At 41.8% G+C, this 14,977-nt stretch overlaps 1 protein-coding gene across 7 annotated transcripts in view; it reads right to left on the bottom strand.

Annotated features, from left to right (window-relative positions):
• LOC125457999 (protein FAM131A-like) overlaps positions 1-10,547 on the bottom strand; it is a 60,309-nt gene extending 49,762 nt beyond the window's left edge. Inside the window, exons 1-3 of one of the 7 annotated variants that reach the window (XM_048542837.2) lie at positions 5,659-5,745; positions 1,256-1,804; positions 912-1,051 (exon numbers count right to left, since the gene is read on the bottom strand). Coding sequence is in view for 1 of the 7 variants with exons in the window: in XM_048542836.2 (XP_048398793.1) it covers positions 912-1,051; positions 5,659-5,755 (237 nt within the window). In the remaining 6 variants the exon portion in view is untranslated. Of the gene's footprint in view, positions 1-911; positions 1,052-1,255; positions 1,805-2,998; positions 3,522-4,122; positions 5,284-5,658; positions 6,090-10,478 lie in introns of those variants that run through there. The other 6 variants (XM_048542839.2, XM_048542838.2, XM_048542841.1 and 3 more) reach the window with 6 other exon arrangements.
• Positions 10,548-14,977: the final 4,430 nt, after the last annotated feature.

The raw sequence follows: 14,977 nt of genomic DNA on the forward strand, positions 1-14,977 counted from the left end.
CAACAAAACAATGCCAAGATACAGGATGGCAACAAGAATTAGTCTTAAATCAAACACATTAGTGAGATATTGGGAGTTTGCATCATCGGTTATTATGTTGATTATTGTCAACACATCCGTTAGATGTCATATGCATGAATTTGTTTTTCATGATCTAAGTATTGAAACCAGAGAACACTCATGAAACTCAAAATTAAAAGACCTCTACAACAGCAATCAGAATGAATTTTATAAAGGAGGATAAAACTTAGTTAAACTATGCGTATAAGACTAAAGTCACTAGCTTCAGAAAAATTGTATTAACAACATTGTGGCATTACTTATAATAAGCATGTTCACTTATCCCCAATTATTCAGTTAGCCAGAGTCTGAACCAACCAGTAAGAAAGATTGTATGAGAACTGCTGCCGCCAGACCTTTTTGACAGAGGATGTAAATTTTTCACGATGCAAGGCGAACGTTTAATCAGACTGGCTCAGTATTTCAAAATCCACACAATGATTGGCTGCTGATATCCAAAGCGATGCCTTTAAAACTAATAAATAGAAAATTCTGAAAAGATGGTCTTCCATTCCAAAACTAGAATCCAGGACCATCTACTGTATCGTTCAATTGCAAGTTCATACATCCTATTGGAAGGCAAACTCAAAAGTACATCAATAGCAAATCTCAGTCAAAAGATTAGTGTCAATTATTTAGACTTTTAACATTAAAGTTTTCTAATTTTTTTCAAATGATTGAAGCATCTGATTCCTCTAATTCCTCCCAATAAATTAGATAGAGGCTACTATTTGTACAGGAATGATCTGCCAGGCAAAGTTTAAAATCGGTATTAGTGTATTACAGTCATGGCTTTATGGTTACTTCTTTTGCTGTATAATTGCACACCCAAAAGAGAAAAAAAGCAGCACCTCAGCGGTTTCCGGGCTGTCTACTGATGTCTGGTGTGCTAGCCTTCGCACTAGAGAAGTCGTAGTGCTTCCCAATGGAAAGAGAGCTGCAGCTGACTTCACTTCCTTCCACTCCACACGTAAGGTAGTATCAACTGCCACTGAGGAAGACAGAAAGCAACACTACATTCATCCAGGATATCGAGAAAATCAGTGTTTAGCAAAAGGTGAAATATACAACTAACTGTTCTGGCGGAGGTCCCCGAATCTTCTGTAGTTAACACAACATTAAAAAGCCACATGCTATGATTAATACCAACCAAGCAAGTTCCAAATTCTTAAGTTTTAACAGATGGAATACATACGTGATTTCACAACAAACTTGAGAACGAGCACTGCCTTGATGTTCCAGTCCCTGTATCTTGCAAGTTAATTCGATGTATTTGAATCAATGGTGTTTGTAAAATAGACGTAGGTATCGCAGCATCTCCTTTTGCTTTGTGCGCGCCGGTCTAAACAGTCCTGCTGACTCGCTCTCTCCAAAACACAATAGCGTGCTGAGATTCAGGGCAGATTAGCACAGTGCTGGAACACGGCAATGCAGGTTGCCAAGGAAACCAATCGATTTGCAATTTTATTTGCAACTGCCACACACGCAAGTGTATAAAGGAAGCGAGGGGCACAGCGAGCAGGTTCTGAATACTCAGAGTAACGGCTAAGTGAAATTTCCATAGGGTCCACTCAACGGGCTGGAATCAACACTGAGCACAAAACATTGACACGTTTGGAATTACGCAGGTGATGTTTAATAATTAATCATGGACCATCAGCTCTCCTCTAACACACCGCTGGCCTGATGTTTGTTCTTCCTGTCTCATTCTAAAACAGCAAGACTAGCTGCTTTGTTCCTTCTCCTGTAGTCATGAGAGACAATTAACACGGTTGAATAAACACTGATTTCGTTATTAGATGTATGTTTGCAACTGAAAACCGAAACAAAAAATCAGGCTGTCGCTTAAACTGAGCACCTCTGAAGCTTTACACCTCCCCCCCCCCCCAACTAACCTGTGTAAAAGGTAGAAATCAGATATCTAGATTATTTATCAGCTCCCATCACCATACCTCGCCACTTCCAATTAGAAATGTGTCTGTGAAAGATGTTGTAAAAGGTATACTGCCCGTGATGAAGATAATTTCTGCACAAATGTACTTGTACATTTAAATTCTTTACCACATTCCGGTATTTTTAAAAAAATCCACGCTGATCCAGATCACAGTAAGTATAGAAAAACATTAAGTCAAACACAAGCAGGGCCATGTTTATCATTGTATTCACTGACTTGATAATATTACAATAGAAAGATAACACGAACACTATTATGCTGGGAAAGACTGACCGATTCAAATTAAATTTCAACGTTTTGTTTTTCAGTAATGTATTCGCCCGTACTTTATCTCTGCGATTTTCAGGTAGATACGGTCAGGAAAATAGCACCAAACAACATTGAAGGGATTTACTGAAAAAAAACCTCTGAAATCGATGTCCTGAAGGAACATCTTCGGTCAGAGTGAGTAATGTGTCGGAGTCACAATGCAGTTGCTCCGAGGCAACTAATTGCCAAAAACAGCAGGAGTGGCCCACCGCTTTCTCCCGTGCCTGAACTTTTCTTAATTCTTAAACACTCCTAATTAGTTAGTAGTGCAAAGTCAAAAGTCCCACTACACCAGGTTACAGCCCAACAGGTTTACTTGGAATCACACAAGCTTTGGCAGCGCAGCTCCTTCTTCACGGCACCCGGCAAGGGGGCTGCGCTCCGAAAGCTTGAGATTCCAGATAAACTTGTTGGACTATAACCTAGTGCTGTGGGACTTCTGGCTGTTCCCTCCAGTCCAACAGCTGCCCTTCCACAGCTGGTGTGGGCAAACAAGGCAATGTCCTTGTATCTGTTCACTGGTCCGAGATACGCCCTGTACTCTACTTCAAGTCGATCTCCGGAAAGTTAAAACGGGACACGCGTATGACTGGTTATTGCATTCGATAATACCACGTCCATCGTTTCTTCCTCGTACTAATTAATAACGTGAAAATATTTCGGTGTTATTATCACCTTTTCCTTTACAATCACGTCGTTTCAGCAAATCTTTCCCGTAATCTTTCATTAGAGCAGCGCAGTTATACAGGCAGATCAACAAGTAATCTTAACCACAGTCTCTGGCACTTTCCACAGTCAATGGCATAGCATGATGTCCCTCAAAGGCCTATATGATCCTGCCTGACTCCCCAGACCTCAATCCTACACACTGCCTGCAGGGAGCTCAACGTGGCGAGACTGAATTTCAGGTGAGGGTGGTAAGGAGCAGGCGAATCCTCAGGCGTGTGTTTCCAATTCAGTCCATGAAGCTGTTAAAACAACTGGGCTTTATTCACGTTTTTAAAAAAAGTGAGGCGGGAAAACACACATAAGGTATGAATATAACAGCTGTAGGTGAACATTTATTGGTGCAAGTGAACCTGCGCGCACACACTGAATACCAGTTGATCTGAAAAAGTCAAACCCATCAGTTGTGACCGCATTTGCTGTTCGTTCAGCACGAGGCTGTCTGAAGTCATTTTCAATCCTATCAATGAAATTACTGCAGTTCCGTAAGTGGCATCTTTTCATTAAAAGTAGGCACTTCAATAACAACGTCTCCGGCTGCAATCCTAATAAACCTGCATTTCTCAGAATGAAACAAAAAGACGCGCGCGCGAAGCGACGCATCCAAAGTACCCCCTCAGGAGCTTATCCATCTAACAAAGGACGATGGCGTGCCTCCCCGTGTGAACAGTTTTCATGGTAACCGTATTCTGTTACTGATGAAAATTCTCAACACTCCCTCGACAGAAAATGGCCGCTTATTACCGCCCGCGGTGTTTTAAGAGTAAACCGGAATTATCCGCACAGACCGTGAGGAAAACCAACAACACTTAACGCTTAGTGATTCGTTGCCTAATTTATGCTAATAACCCACAGCAAAACATCTCGCAGGCTAGGCAATGAAAAATCTAGATTGGTTTCACATAACAGCGTTTAAACTGTGCTAACTTTGTCCAAATGCGTGAGAATCAGCATTTTAAGACAATGTAACAGGGACATCATTTGTCCCAGTATTGGCAATGGAACGGGGTATGAAGGAAACTGCACAATTGGGAGATGGTGAGAAGACATTTCCCGATGGCAAAATATCTTACTATGTATTTAATCAGGGTTTCATTTATCTGTTTGACCGCACATCCAGGGCAGCATGGTGGCAGACTGGTTAGCATTGCTGTGTCTCAGCATCCGAGTTCAATTTTAGTCCTGAGTGACTGTTTTGTGCGGAGTTCCCTCTGAGTGAGTCTAAATGGAGAGCTCTTCAGAGGGTCAATCTGGACTCGTTGGGCCGAATGGCCTAGCATTTGCAGGAACGTCAGCTTCGCCAGCCTGTGAATGCATCCTTTCACCAGAGGTCACTGCTCTCCCAGGCAGCGGTGCGGGCCTGTATTAAATCGCCTCCTCTCCGTGCATGGCTGTGTGCGGGGCTAGTGAAATGTGCCGTCCCTAGAAGAATCAGCCGCTTCAAAGATGTGCCACGCCCAAAGGAAAGATGTCGCTGGCTGTGGCCATCATCAATTCTCTCCATGGTTGACCGATGTAAAATTCCCAGTTCGGGTCTTGGAATCTGCGAACCAGTGATTCGATAAAGTTCATTTCTCCACCGCATCTAATTTCCTCGAGGCCGTTATATCCTCTCACATAAACCCCAGGCGCCAGCAGGGACTTCAGATCACAACATAATATTACACAACATCAGATGTACACACACACACCTTACTACTAGCTGCACCTTTAAGAAAGCAAGTGTAAACACAATGCTGCGATGTGAAGTACATTGAATCGGGTAAGATGATCTCACCCTGTAAATGTGACATGCTTCTTTGAAACTGCAAGTGATATTTAAACATTTAAATGAGACGGGCTTTGCTCCGTTATTGTATCAACACAGTCTGCTCTCTTTCTCATTCATTTTCTTCAGCGTGTTTCCAGACTCTCAATCCACGATATGCGCTGAAGTATCTTTAACTGGCTAAAAGTACTGAGCCCGCCGCTTCTTCGAGCCCGAGCTTCAGTAAAACGAAGTCAAAGACAGCCTGGCCCTCGCTGTCCATGCGGTCAACCTGACGCTGAAACACGGGCGCGCTCTCGGGTTTGAACCGGCGATTCAGATGAGGCAATTGTGGAGAAATGGAAGGTCGATTTGCGACAAATTGTTTCGAAAAAAAAGTGTTTATTAAAATTAAAGTAAGTCTGACTGACCCCGTCGCCAGTGTTGCGGCAGGAAATAGCTGCCAGGTTCTGAGTGAGTGAGGGAGGGAGGGAGGGAGAGAGAGAGTGTGAGGTTACTTGTAAGGGAAATCTGGCTTGCATGCTAATTGATTCCGCGCAAGACAGGGCTTAGATTTAGGGTGTCTACTTTTTTAAAAAAACTCGGGCTCATGCAGTTCAGGGTGTGCGGTTGTTTAATGAGAGAGACCAAAATAAACAGCATATTGTTTCTAGAAGCCAGCCTCATGACCAATCGTATCAATGAATATTACCCGTGCGGTCCGCTTAAAACTAGACTGCAGCTAATAGCCAGCAAAGCTGCTCTCCCCAGTCGAGGAGCCGCCGCCTCCAGCCCTCTTGCTCATGATTTACTGCATCAGCGGTACACCCTGCTCTGGCCACAATAAGAAAGCAAAGCTTACCAATAGTTGTTTTGGAGCCTATACACCCCATAATCGGCGCTTTTAGATGAAAAATTAACCCTTGTTCCAGACTGGAAACATTTCCACAGTACCTCATGGAAATTGAACTCGCTGGATCTGAACACTTAATACTTTCCCGGCAAAGAATGCGCAGCGTCGGGGGTCTTAAAGAGTGGCAGTGAACGGAGAGTGCAGTCGCCTCCTGTTGGGTCTGCTCTGGCTCTTGTACAATCAATCGGCCTGGCACGTACCAAACGCCACTTTACGTAGTGGTGCGGCTAACTCCTGAATCAGCCGAGGCTACCAGCGTGATCTTTCATGGGCGGCAGTACTGAGGGATGCTCTCTCTCTCTGTTTCTGTGTCTGTCTCCTTCTGCAGCGTGTTGGGATTGGACAAAGAGCGACTGACAGTCCCTATCGGCAGCCTGCTGAAAGTACACTGCGAACCCATTGGCAAAGACTAACCCAACTCGGACATTTCAGCACGCACCCTTTTGCTTGAGGTACTCTACGTTGAGTAGCTCAGAAATCTTTCCCCCATACCCCAGTCATTGCATAGGCAGCTTCCTCGTGCGTGTATGAGAAGAGGGGGGAGGTTGCTGCCTCTCGTCTGTCTGTTAATTAGACTTTAATGCCGTGCTGAGTAAAAGTACTGCCATCAATTAAGAAAGTGAGTTATCTTGTCTGCTGGAGACACACAACCCTGGGTCGTCTTAACTGCAATGTATTTTGTCATTGTTTTCTCACGCTTGCACTAAATCAAGCCACTGTCACTGTCACGCACGGGTTCAATGAACAGGGGTCTGAATGGCCGTGGGTATTTATACAGCACAGCTGACCAGAAAAAAAATCAACTTCGATACATTGCAGCTTGAAATTCAGTAGCGTTTATATACCTTGATGCGGGAAAAAGTAGGTGTCATCGTGCTCGAACTCCTCCTGATGGGATTTGGGGAATACTAGAATACTTCCTTAAGGTGTATTGGAACTTGCACTTCGTTTCGAGGCTCACTGCATTAACCACAACGCAATAACAGCAGTAACCTCTTTTCTACCCCAGGATACTAAAACAAAGGGGTTCTCCTTAGTTGGATAGATTAAAGAGGAAGTCACTAATGTGAGTGCTTTAAGCCCACCGGGAAAAAAAACTGCTGTTTCTTAATATTCTAGATTAGCAGAACCTTAAACATGTATCAGGCTGTGCCCCTTCGTCGCTGAACCTAGTTCCAGCAGTGAAATTGTTGTCTAATGCACAATGCTTCGCTGAAGGTCATCCTACTCAACTACAGACTGACACTGTATCAGAAGAGTAACCGCAAACAAAAATAAACATTTCGAAGTCACATTCAAAACATTAACTGCTTCTCTCTCTACAGATACTGCCTGACCTGTTGAGTTTCTCCAACACTTTGTGTTGTTCAAAGTAAAAGCTCTTTCATCATTAACCCAGCCATATTGAAACATGATTGTCAATATGGAGCCGTGTGGTTAACAGGTTCTTACAAAGTTTCTTTGGCCATTTTGCTCATCGTGTTCAGTCATAGCTTAATGCTTCTACTATTATAAAAAAACATTATAAAACAAATTTCAAAATAGCACATTAGTGAGTTATCACTGAACCGCATGTTTTGGAGCTGTTCAACTGTAGGTTGCCAAGCGAAAATTTGAAACAGTGGAACAGAGAGAGTTTGACCCACACTCACTTCCAAAAAGAGAGTAACATGTTTTCATTATCAAAAATGGAATTAGCATTGACCACTTATGAAGGGATTTGCAAATGAATGAAATAGGGCATGGAGTTAAATCATTTTCCCCAAGATGGTGGATTATAACAAAAAAGTTTAAAACTCTTGTAGAAATTGCCAATGTGTCGATTTCTGTGCTCTCTAGCATGTCTGGTTTAAACATCCAGAAGTCTGATCTCACACCTAGCAAGCAGACATGACTACTCAGTGCTAGATCTGCACTGTACCATGAAAATAGAGTAAAATAATTCACGTTGTTTCTGATATCACAATAGCTTTGAGCTTTGTCTTTTTGCAGCTTCATACCTACTGCCATGTGGATTCCAAAAAACAAACAAGGTTAGCTTCACTCCATTGGGTTCAAGTAGTTCCTGCATCAGCTGATGAATGTCAGGCATTGAATTTATTCTCTGGCACAACTCCTCAGTGAGAAGTGACTTCTGTACACTTGCTATTTGAGCCTAGTTTCTAGGGGAGGAGCATTTGGTTATTTTGGACAGGAGCTGCTACACTGGTCTCAGGTGTGGAAACTGCTCAGAGCACCTTACGCAAGTTGGCTATGTCACCGGTTTCAGAAAAAAGAAAAATAAAACACCTGATTTTAAAGCAGATGATGTTTACCCAACAGGAAAACAGACTTTAAATTGTAAGTGTCCCTCTCACGTTGTTATCCCTTGCACCCATCTTTACCAGGAGGCATATGGTGAGGAAATACCATGTTTATTTCCTTCATTTACACCAAATATATTCTGCCAGCCTCAAACATAATGCAAATTCTGATGAGTAAAAATGGGCAAAAAAAACCAGGGCTGCCCTAAATACCACCCAGATTGTTTTGTTTCCTTAAGCATATGACAGAGAAAATCCAGGGCACTTGGTTGTAATGTTATTTTTAATGTGAATACGTAACCCCCAAGAGCAACACATATCAACAAATACAATTGATTTTCCATTTCATTTCACTGCCGGTTTTCTCCCTCTTCTCCTTAACATGGTAGTTTCAAATACAGTTATGCATTTATCAGTTATCTTCTTGCACTTTCCCAAAATGGAAATTCTTTAGAATTCCTCCTTCTTTCTCATGCGTACAATCCTGGTAAGGTGAGATAATTCAGCACAGACAAAAAAACTTACCCCTAGGAATCTCTTGATTTTCCTAACGGTTAGACATAGGAATTTGGGAACCAGGTGGTTACGCTAAAACCCTGTAATTTTATCCACCCACTTAAATATGCATTGCATTTTCAGTGAATGCATAATCCGCCATGTAGATGGAGAAAATACATTATTTGTGTTGTAGCAACACTCGGAAGGGATGGAGAATAATCTGTAGCAATATGGAAAGCCAAATAAATTGAAGATATAGTTTTTTTTATTGATTTAAATTCCTAGAGCAGGCAGCCACTTCATTTGCAGTAACAAATAAACTGCCCCTTCCTCATTTTACATAGTACACCAGTGTTTTGGATGGCTCAAATGCCCATCTGAGAAATACCACTGCTCCTTAAACTTTGTACTAAACAAAATGCTGCCAGAAACTGACCTGGCATGAAGCTATTGACACCCACATCCCATGTATAAACATTTTTTTAAAAAGAGCCCATAACTGAAGTTTCCAACTGTAAACCAATGAGAAGCAATTCACTAGTTTTCAAACAATGCTATCAATTAAGATTGTAAATAGTAAACACCAAGTAAGTGCAGTTCACTAGTTTTGGGTTCAACTTCAGTTGGATTTTTAAAACTTGTTCAGTTGTTTGATGCTCCCTATGGCAACATTACTTCTATGAATTTAGTCAATATCACATTTAGAATTTTTAAAAGCAAAAAACAATATGTTATTGTGTCTCAACAACAAGGAGGTTTAAAGATAAATTAAATTTGTGGTGTTTGATTTTACAAAGTCAAAGACTATAGCATTGCAGACAATGGGATGATGCAGTTCTTGCTCAGCTGATCCTTTCCTATAAGTAGCTCCATTCGTTTTATTTATGCTGTCAAATAGGTTTTTAAATCATTCAATCAGATGTTGACATTGTACAAATATGTTCACACATTGAAGTACACGTGTGCCTATGCACTCTACGTATACAAATCAAATGTTTTACTGCACTGATGGCAGTATAAAAGGCACACAAGAAACGATGAAATGACACATGCTTGAAAGAGATATACAAGGTATCAAAAACTGCCAAAAATAAACTTTTCAGTGCAATAAATTAACTTCATTGGTATACATATATCCATTACAGTACGTCCATTTCATGCTTTTGATCATTGCTGAGAGAGTCAAATGCACAGGAATGACCGCCAAGAAAGAACCAATGATCTTGAGACAATTGTGAGGAACAAATGGGAACACCACAGCCAGCTCAAACTATATCCTCCAGCTACCAAAGAAGTCATGGACGAATAAAAAAAACCTTTCAAAACTGTCAATGGTGATGTTACTGAATCTGATAAATGAAATATTACATGTAAATTAATATATCCACAAATACATCTTCTAGTTGTGAAGTAAATATTTTTATAAACTGGAGGAAGTTGATTCGAGTTATAAGATGCAGTCTTTTTCAACACATTCGCAGGGTTCATGGCTAGGCAAGCATCTATTCTCTTAATTGCCCAGAGTGCAGTTATAAGTCAATAATAATGGTGGTCTGCTGTGGCGGGATTCAAAGCCACGTCCCTGGGACATTAACCTGGGGCTCTGAATTACTAGCTTAAGGACATTGCCACAAAGCCACTGTCTCTCTTTTTTGGAAATGGAGAGGTTATGGAAACTCCACGTGACGTTAAAGACAGTAACGAGGCTGAGGTATAGTGTGGCTAATATAGAACTGGCAGGTATGGGTCATAGTACGGCCACACCTACCAACTAGAGCACACTAGAAAATATCATTCCCCATCTTAATTGATTTCACGTCGCGGCTGCCCCCATACTGTTTGATCAATTTCATTTGTTACTTAATTCGGAGACAAATCCAGATCATCGCGACCATTTTACATACAGGTGCTCCTGAAATTTGTAGGTTCAATAACCAATCTGCTCCCTGTAAACAGAAGAATTTCTACCTTGTTTGAAGGTGCAGTATCAGGCTCTCTGTGGATACTCAATGCTCGTACGAATTCTGTGCACTCTACTGTATACTAGAAAAAATATGGGATTGCAATGACGTAAATCTGACTTTGGTATGCTTACATAATCCAAGTGTGATTTATAACAAGTAGATTTTTTTTGGAAAGCTGCGTGTTATTTATCTTGATAAAAACACTAATTAATGACATGTTGCTGGTGTTAAACGTTTAAATTAGTCTTAAATTTACCACAAAAGATGTAATTCGATCCTTAAATTACCTGTAAGAACATTTGAAGCCTTTGGCATTAGGTCGACATTAAACTTCTGAAGCCCGAAAATAGCTCTCCAAGGTAATTTATAAGCTTTTAACATTAAATGATTATGGCTACGGATACTATAGTTCTTGCATTAATATATCAATAAATAATGTGATCAAAGCCATCCAAGTGTTAGCTCACAATTCAACATCATTTCGAACTTGTGTGTTTAAGATGTTAAATGAATGTTATGACGTAGTTGATTTATTTTTGTTCCGTCCATTATGCAATCTCTATATTAATTGATTTAGAGTGAAACTGGCACTATCACCATCAGCCGATCTTTGCTGCCTAGAATTTGTAGCACCTCTTGAGGCCGATTACGTTCAATAACCGAGTATCACTCGGTCTTGAATTCATCACTTTAGTTCACCGTGTAAAGCTGTGCAGTTTACAAGGAAATTGTGTTGCAGTAGTGCCCCCTATGGAATTGAAGGCCTTATCGCTGAAGACGATTTATAAAAGCTTTGACCTGGGGTTCAGATTTTTTAAAATTAAAGTCTTTCATGTACGCTTCTCTTAGTAAGCGTGAATGTTTACATATTTGATTTTAAGGTAAAAGCAATGGCCGGACTGTAAATTCGAATGTAAAGCGCTAGACAACGCTGAAAAAAAAATCTTCTCCTCCTCGTGACTCTGAGGCTCCTCCCAGGCCACAATTTTAAAAGAAACAAGATCTCTTCTGTTTCTATCAAATTAAGGTAATCAGTCACTGCAGGATTTATTGCGTGTCTGAACAAAGCTGTTTTTAAAAAGAACGTCATTCTCGGACACGGAGGTCGCTGTTTTTATTTATTGTCAATCCCTAGTTGTCCTGGAGAAGGCGATGGTGAGCTGCCTTCTTGTAAAAACGCACTTTATTCATAAAATTTATAGAAGTACAGCATATAACAATCCTTGACTTTACCTAAAGTGCAAAGGAGATCAAGTTTCAAACGGGTTCCCTGAGTTGTCTCTGTACAATTACTGTTTGAATTTACGATATTAATTTCACGTCAATCATACAGCCTGAGAGACCTTACACGGTTTCCAGCCTCTCAGTGTGTACGTTTTAGACAGACCAAAGTGTACTCTGGTGCTGTTAATGTTTATCTTGGTGTGCCTCCCTGAGATAAATCGGTAAAGCACAGAACCACACGCTACGAGAGCTGTTCAGAATGAACCTCCATAAAAGCCCCCAAATCTGCTTTGCAAAGGCATATTTCAGTCTTGGGATCATGTTCAGAGAGGGTGACACTCCAGGCAAACAGGACGGAGCTGACAGAGATGTTCCTTTTCACCACCAGTCAAGTTGCGTCTCCTGTTTTTTTTAAATGAGGCATTTTGTGAAATGATTTTGACAGTCTGCTCAGGAAATCAGCTTACAAGATCTACTAGCTACGTTTCCGACAGAACCTCGGTGATATTACATGTGGACTACTGCCTGACGGACTTAAGATCGAAGAAAGTTTTCTGCATAAAATTTTCCTAACCGTCAACTTTCCACTGTACTCATTTGAGTACATGCGACAATAAAGCTAATTGATAAAGATGGTATTGCACAGTTCAGGTGAAGCGAGCGTTCATTGACAACTTGCAACATTAGAACAGGTGGAACCTCAGCATGTGGTCCAGCAGAGGGCTGTGAAGACGCTGATTGGCAGTCGTGGTGTAGATTTGCATCAGTACAATCACCACTACCAATCAGTGGTTTGCAGAGAGAGTGTTGTCAAAGGACAGATAAGCGAGGGAACATGAGTGGTTTCGTTTTGCTGCAGGTGACTAAAAGAAAACGATTTGGAGAGAATGGGTTATGGCAGGTGAATTCTCTCAACTTTCATTATATGGGGTTTTTTTGGTTTTTAACCTGTATTGGTAATATGCAGACCAGGAAAGAAGGGGTACAAGTAACTGGATTTGCTTTAATTTAACATAAAGTACTCTCTAACCTATAATTTAAAGCAGTAAACTATGGCGGGACAGCTCATCAAAGTCTTGGTTTGCTCCTCTTGCTCTATGTGGCAGGCTGGCGATGGTTTCATGAGTATCTTAGGAGCTTCACACTTTTTTGTTGGATTCTCCAGCATCTGCAGTTCCCATCATCTCTGGACACAGTTTCAGCCCCCTGGGTCAGGTGTATGTGCATGAAGTGCCTCCAGCTACAACTCCTGGAAGCTTGAGTTTTGGGGCTGGAATGGCAGCTGTGGAGCATTGGTGAGGCAGAGAGCATTGTGGGTAGCATGTATAGTGAGGTGGTCACACCACAGGCTCTGATTCTACAGGCAGGAAGGGAATGGATGACCACCAGTCAGAACAAGAGATATAAGCAGGTGGTGCAGGAATCTCCTGTGGCCATTCTCCTCTAAAACAGATACTGTTGAGGGGAATGGCCTCTCAGGGGAAAGAAGCAGCAGCCAAACTCATTGCACTAGAGTTGGCTCTGCTGCAGAGGGGAGGGGTAAAAAGTGTGCCTGGGCAATAGTTATAGAGGACTGAATTGTAAGGGGAATAGACATGTCATTCTGTGACTGTAAATGAGACTCCAGGATGATATGTTGCCTCCCTGGTGCTAGGGTCAAGGATATCTTGGAGTGAGTACAGGATAGTTTGGAGAGGCAGGGTGAACAGTGGTTGTGGTACGTGTTGGTACAAAACAACATAGGTGAAGAAGGGTTGTGTCCTGAGAATACAGGGAGCTAGGAGGAAAGTTAAGAAATCAGACCTCCTAAGGCAGTGGTCGCAGAATGCCATGTGCTAGTCAGAGGAGAAATGACAGGATATGTTGGATGAATACGTGGCTGCAAAGATGGTGTCATGGGGAGGGTTTCAGATTCCTGGGCGTTGGGACCTCTACAAACTAGACGGGTTACGCTTGGGCAGGATCGGGACTGATGTCCTGGGGCAGTGTTTGCTAGAGTGGTTGGGGATGGTTAAACTGATTTAATTATAATTAATTTAAATTAATATGCTGTGGGGATGGGGTCCTATTTGAGGAGTCAGAGAAGGAGGGAGCAAGGACAAAAGCAAAAGGTAGAAAAGGAATAAGGAAAGTGATAAGCAGAGAAACCAAGGACACCATTCAAACAGGGCCATTGAGGAAAAATACCAGTGAGACAAAGTCTTAAAAAGACAAGTTTAAAGGCTTTGTGCCTTTAATGCATGAAGCATTTACAAAAAAGTGAATGAACTAATCGCACAGATTTAAACAGGAATGATATAGCTAAGGTTAAGGCTGCAGGTGACTATGGATGAGAACTGAATGTCTCAGGATGTTCAGTATTTAAGAATGACAGGCAAAAAGGTAAAGGTGATGGTGCAGTATTGCTGGTTAAAGACAAAATTAACACAACAGTGGAAAAAGGATATTAGCTCAGACAGTGGAGTCTGTGTGGGTAGAGTTGAGAAATACCATGGGGCCAAAAATAAATTGTGGGTGTCATATATAGATCCCCAAACTGCAGTGGTGATGTTGGGAATGGCATTAAACAGGAAACTAGAGATGCAAGATAACAAGTGTGGAGCTGGATGAACACAGCAGGCCAAGCAGCATCTAAGGAGCACAAAAGCTGATGTTTCAGGCCTAGACCCTTCATCAGAGAGGGTTCTGGAATAAATGGGGAGAGAGGGGGAGGCAGACCGAAGGTGGGGAGGGGATAGGTCAGTCCAGGGAAGACGGACAGGTCAAGGAGGCGGGATGAGGTGGTAGGTAGGAAATGGAGGTGCGGCTTGGGGTGGGAAGAAGGGATGGGTGAGAGGAAGAACAGGTTAGGGAGGCAGAGACAGGCTGGGCTGGTTTTGGGATGCAGTGGGGGGAGGGGAAGCATGTGAAAAGGAAGTATCAGTGATCGTGGGTGATTTTAATCTGCACATAAATTGGGCAAATCAAATTAGCCACAATACTGTAGAAGAGGAATTCCTTGGAGTGCGTATAGAATGGTTTTCTTGACCAATATGTGGAAGAACTGACTAGAGAGCAGGCCATCTTAGGCTGGGTACTGTGTAATGAGAAGGGAATCATTACCAATCTAGCTGTGTGAGACCCTTTGGGGATGAGTGACCATAACATGATAGACTTTTTTTATCAAGATGGAGAGTGAGGTAGTTGATTTGGAAATTAGGGTGCTGAATCTTAAGGAAATTATGAAGATATGAGTCATGAGTATGCATTGATAGATTAGGGAGACTTTCTTCAAGGGAT

The sequence above is a fragment of the Stegostoma tigrinum genome, chromosome 14 (assembly GCF_030684315.1).
Source record: "Stegostoma tigrinum isolate sSteTig4 chromosome 14, sSteTig4.hap1, whole genome shotgun sequence".
Classification (NCBI taxonomy): domain Eukaryota; kingdom Metazoa; phylum Chordata; class Chondrichthyes; order Orectolobiformes; family Stegostomatidae; genus Stegostoma; species Stegostoma tigrinum.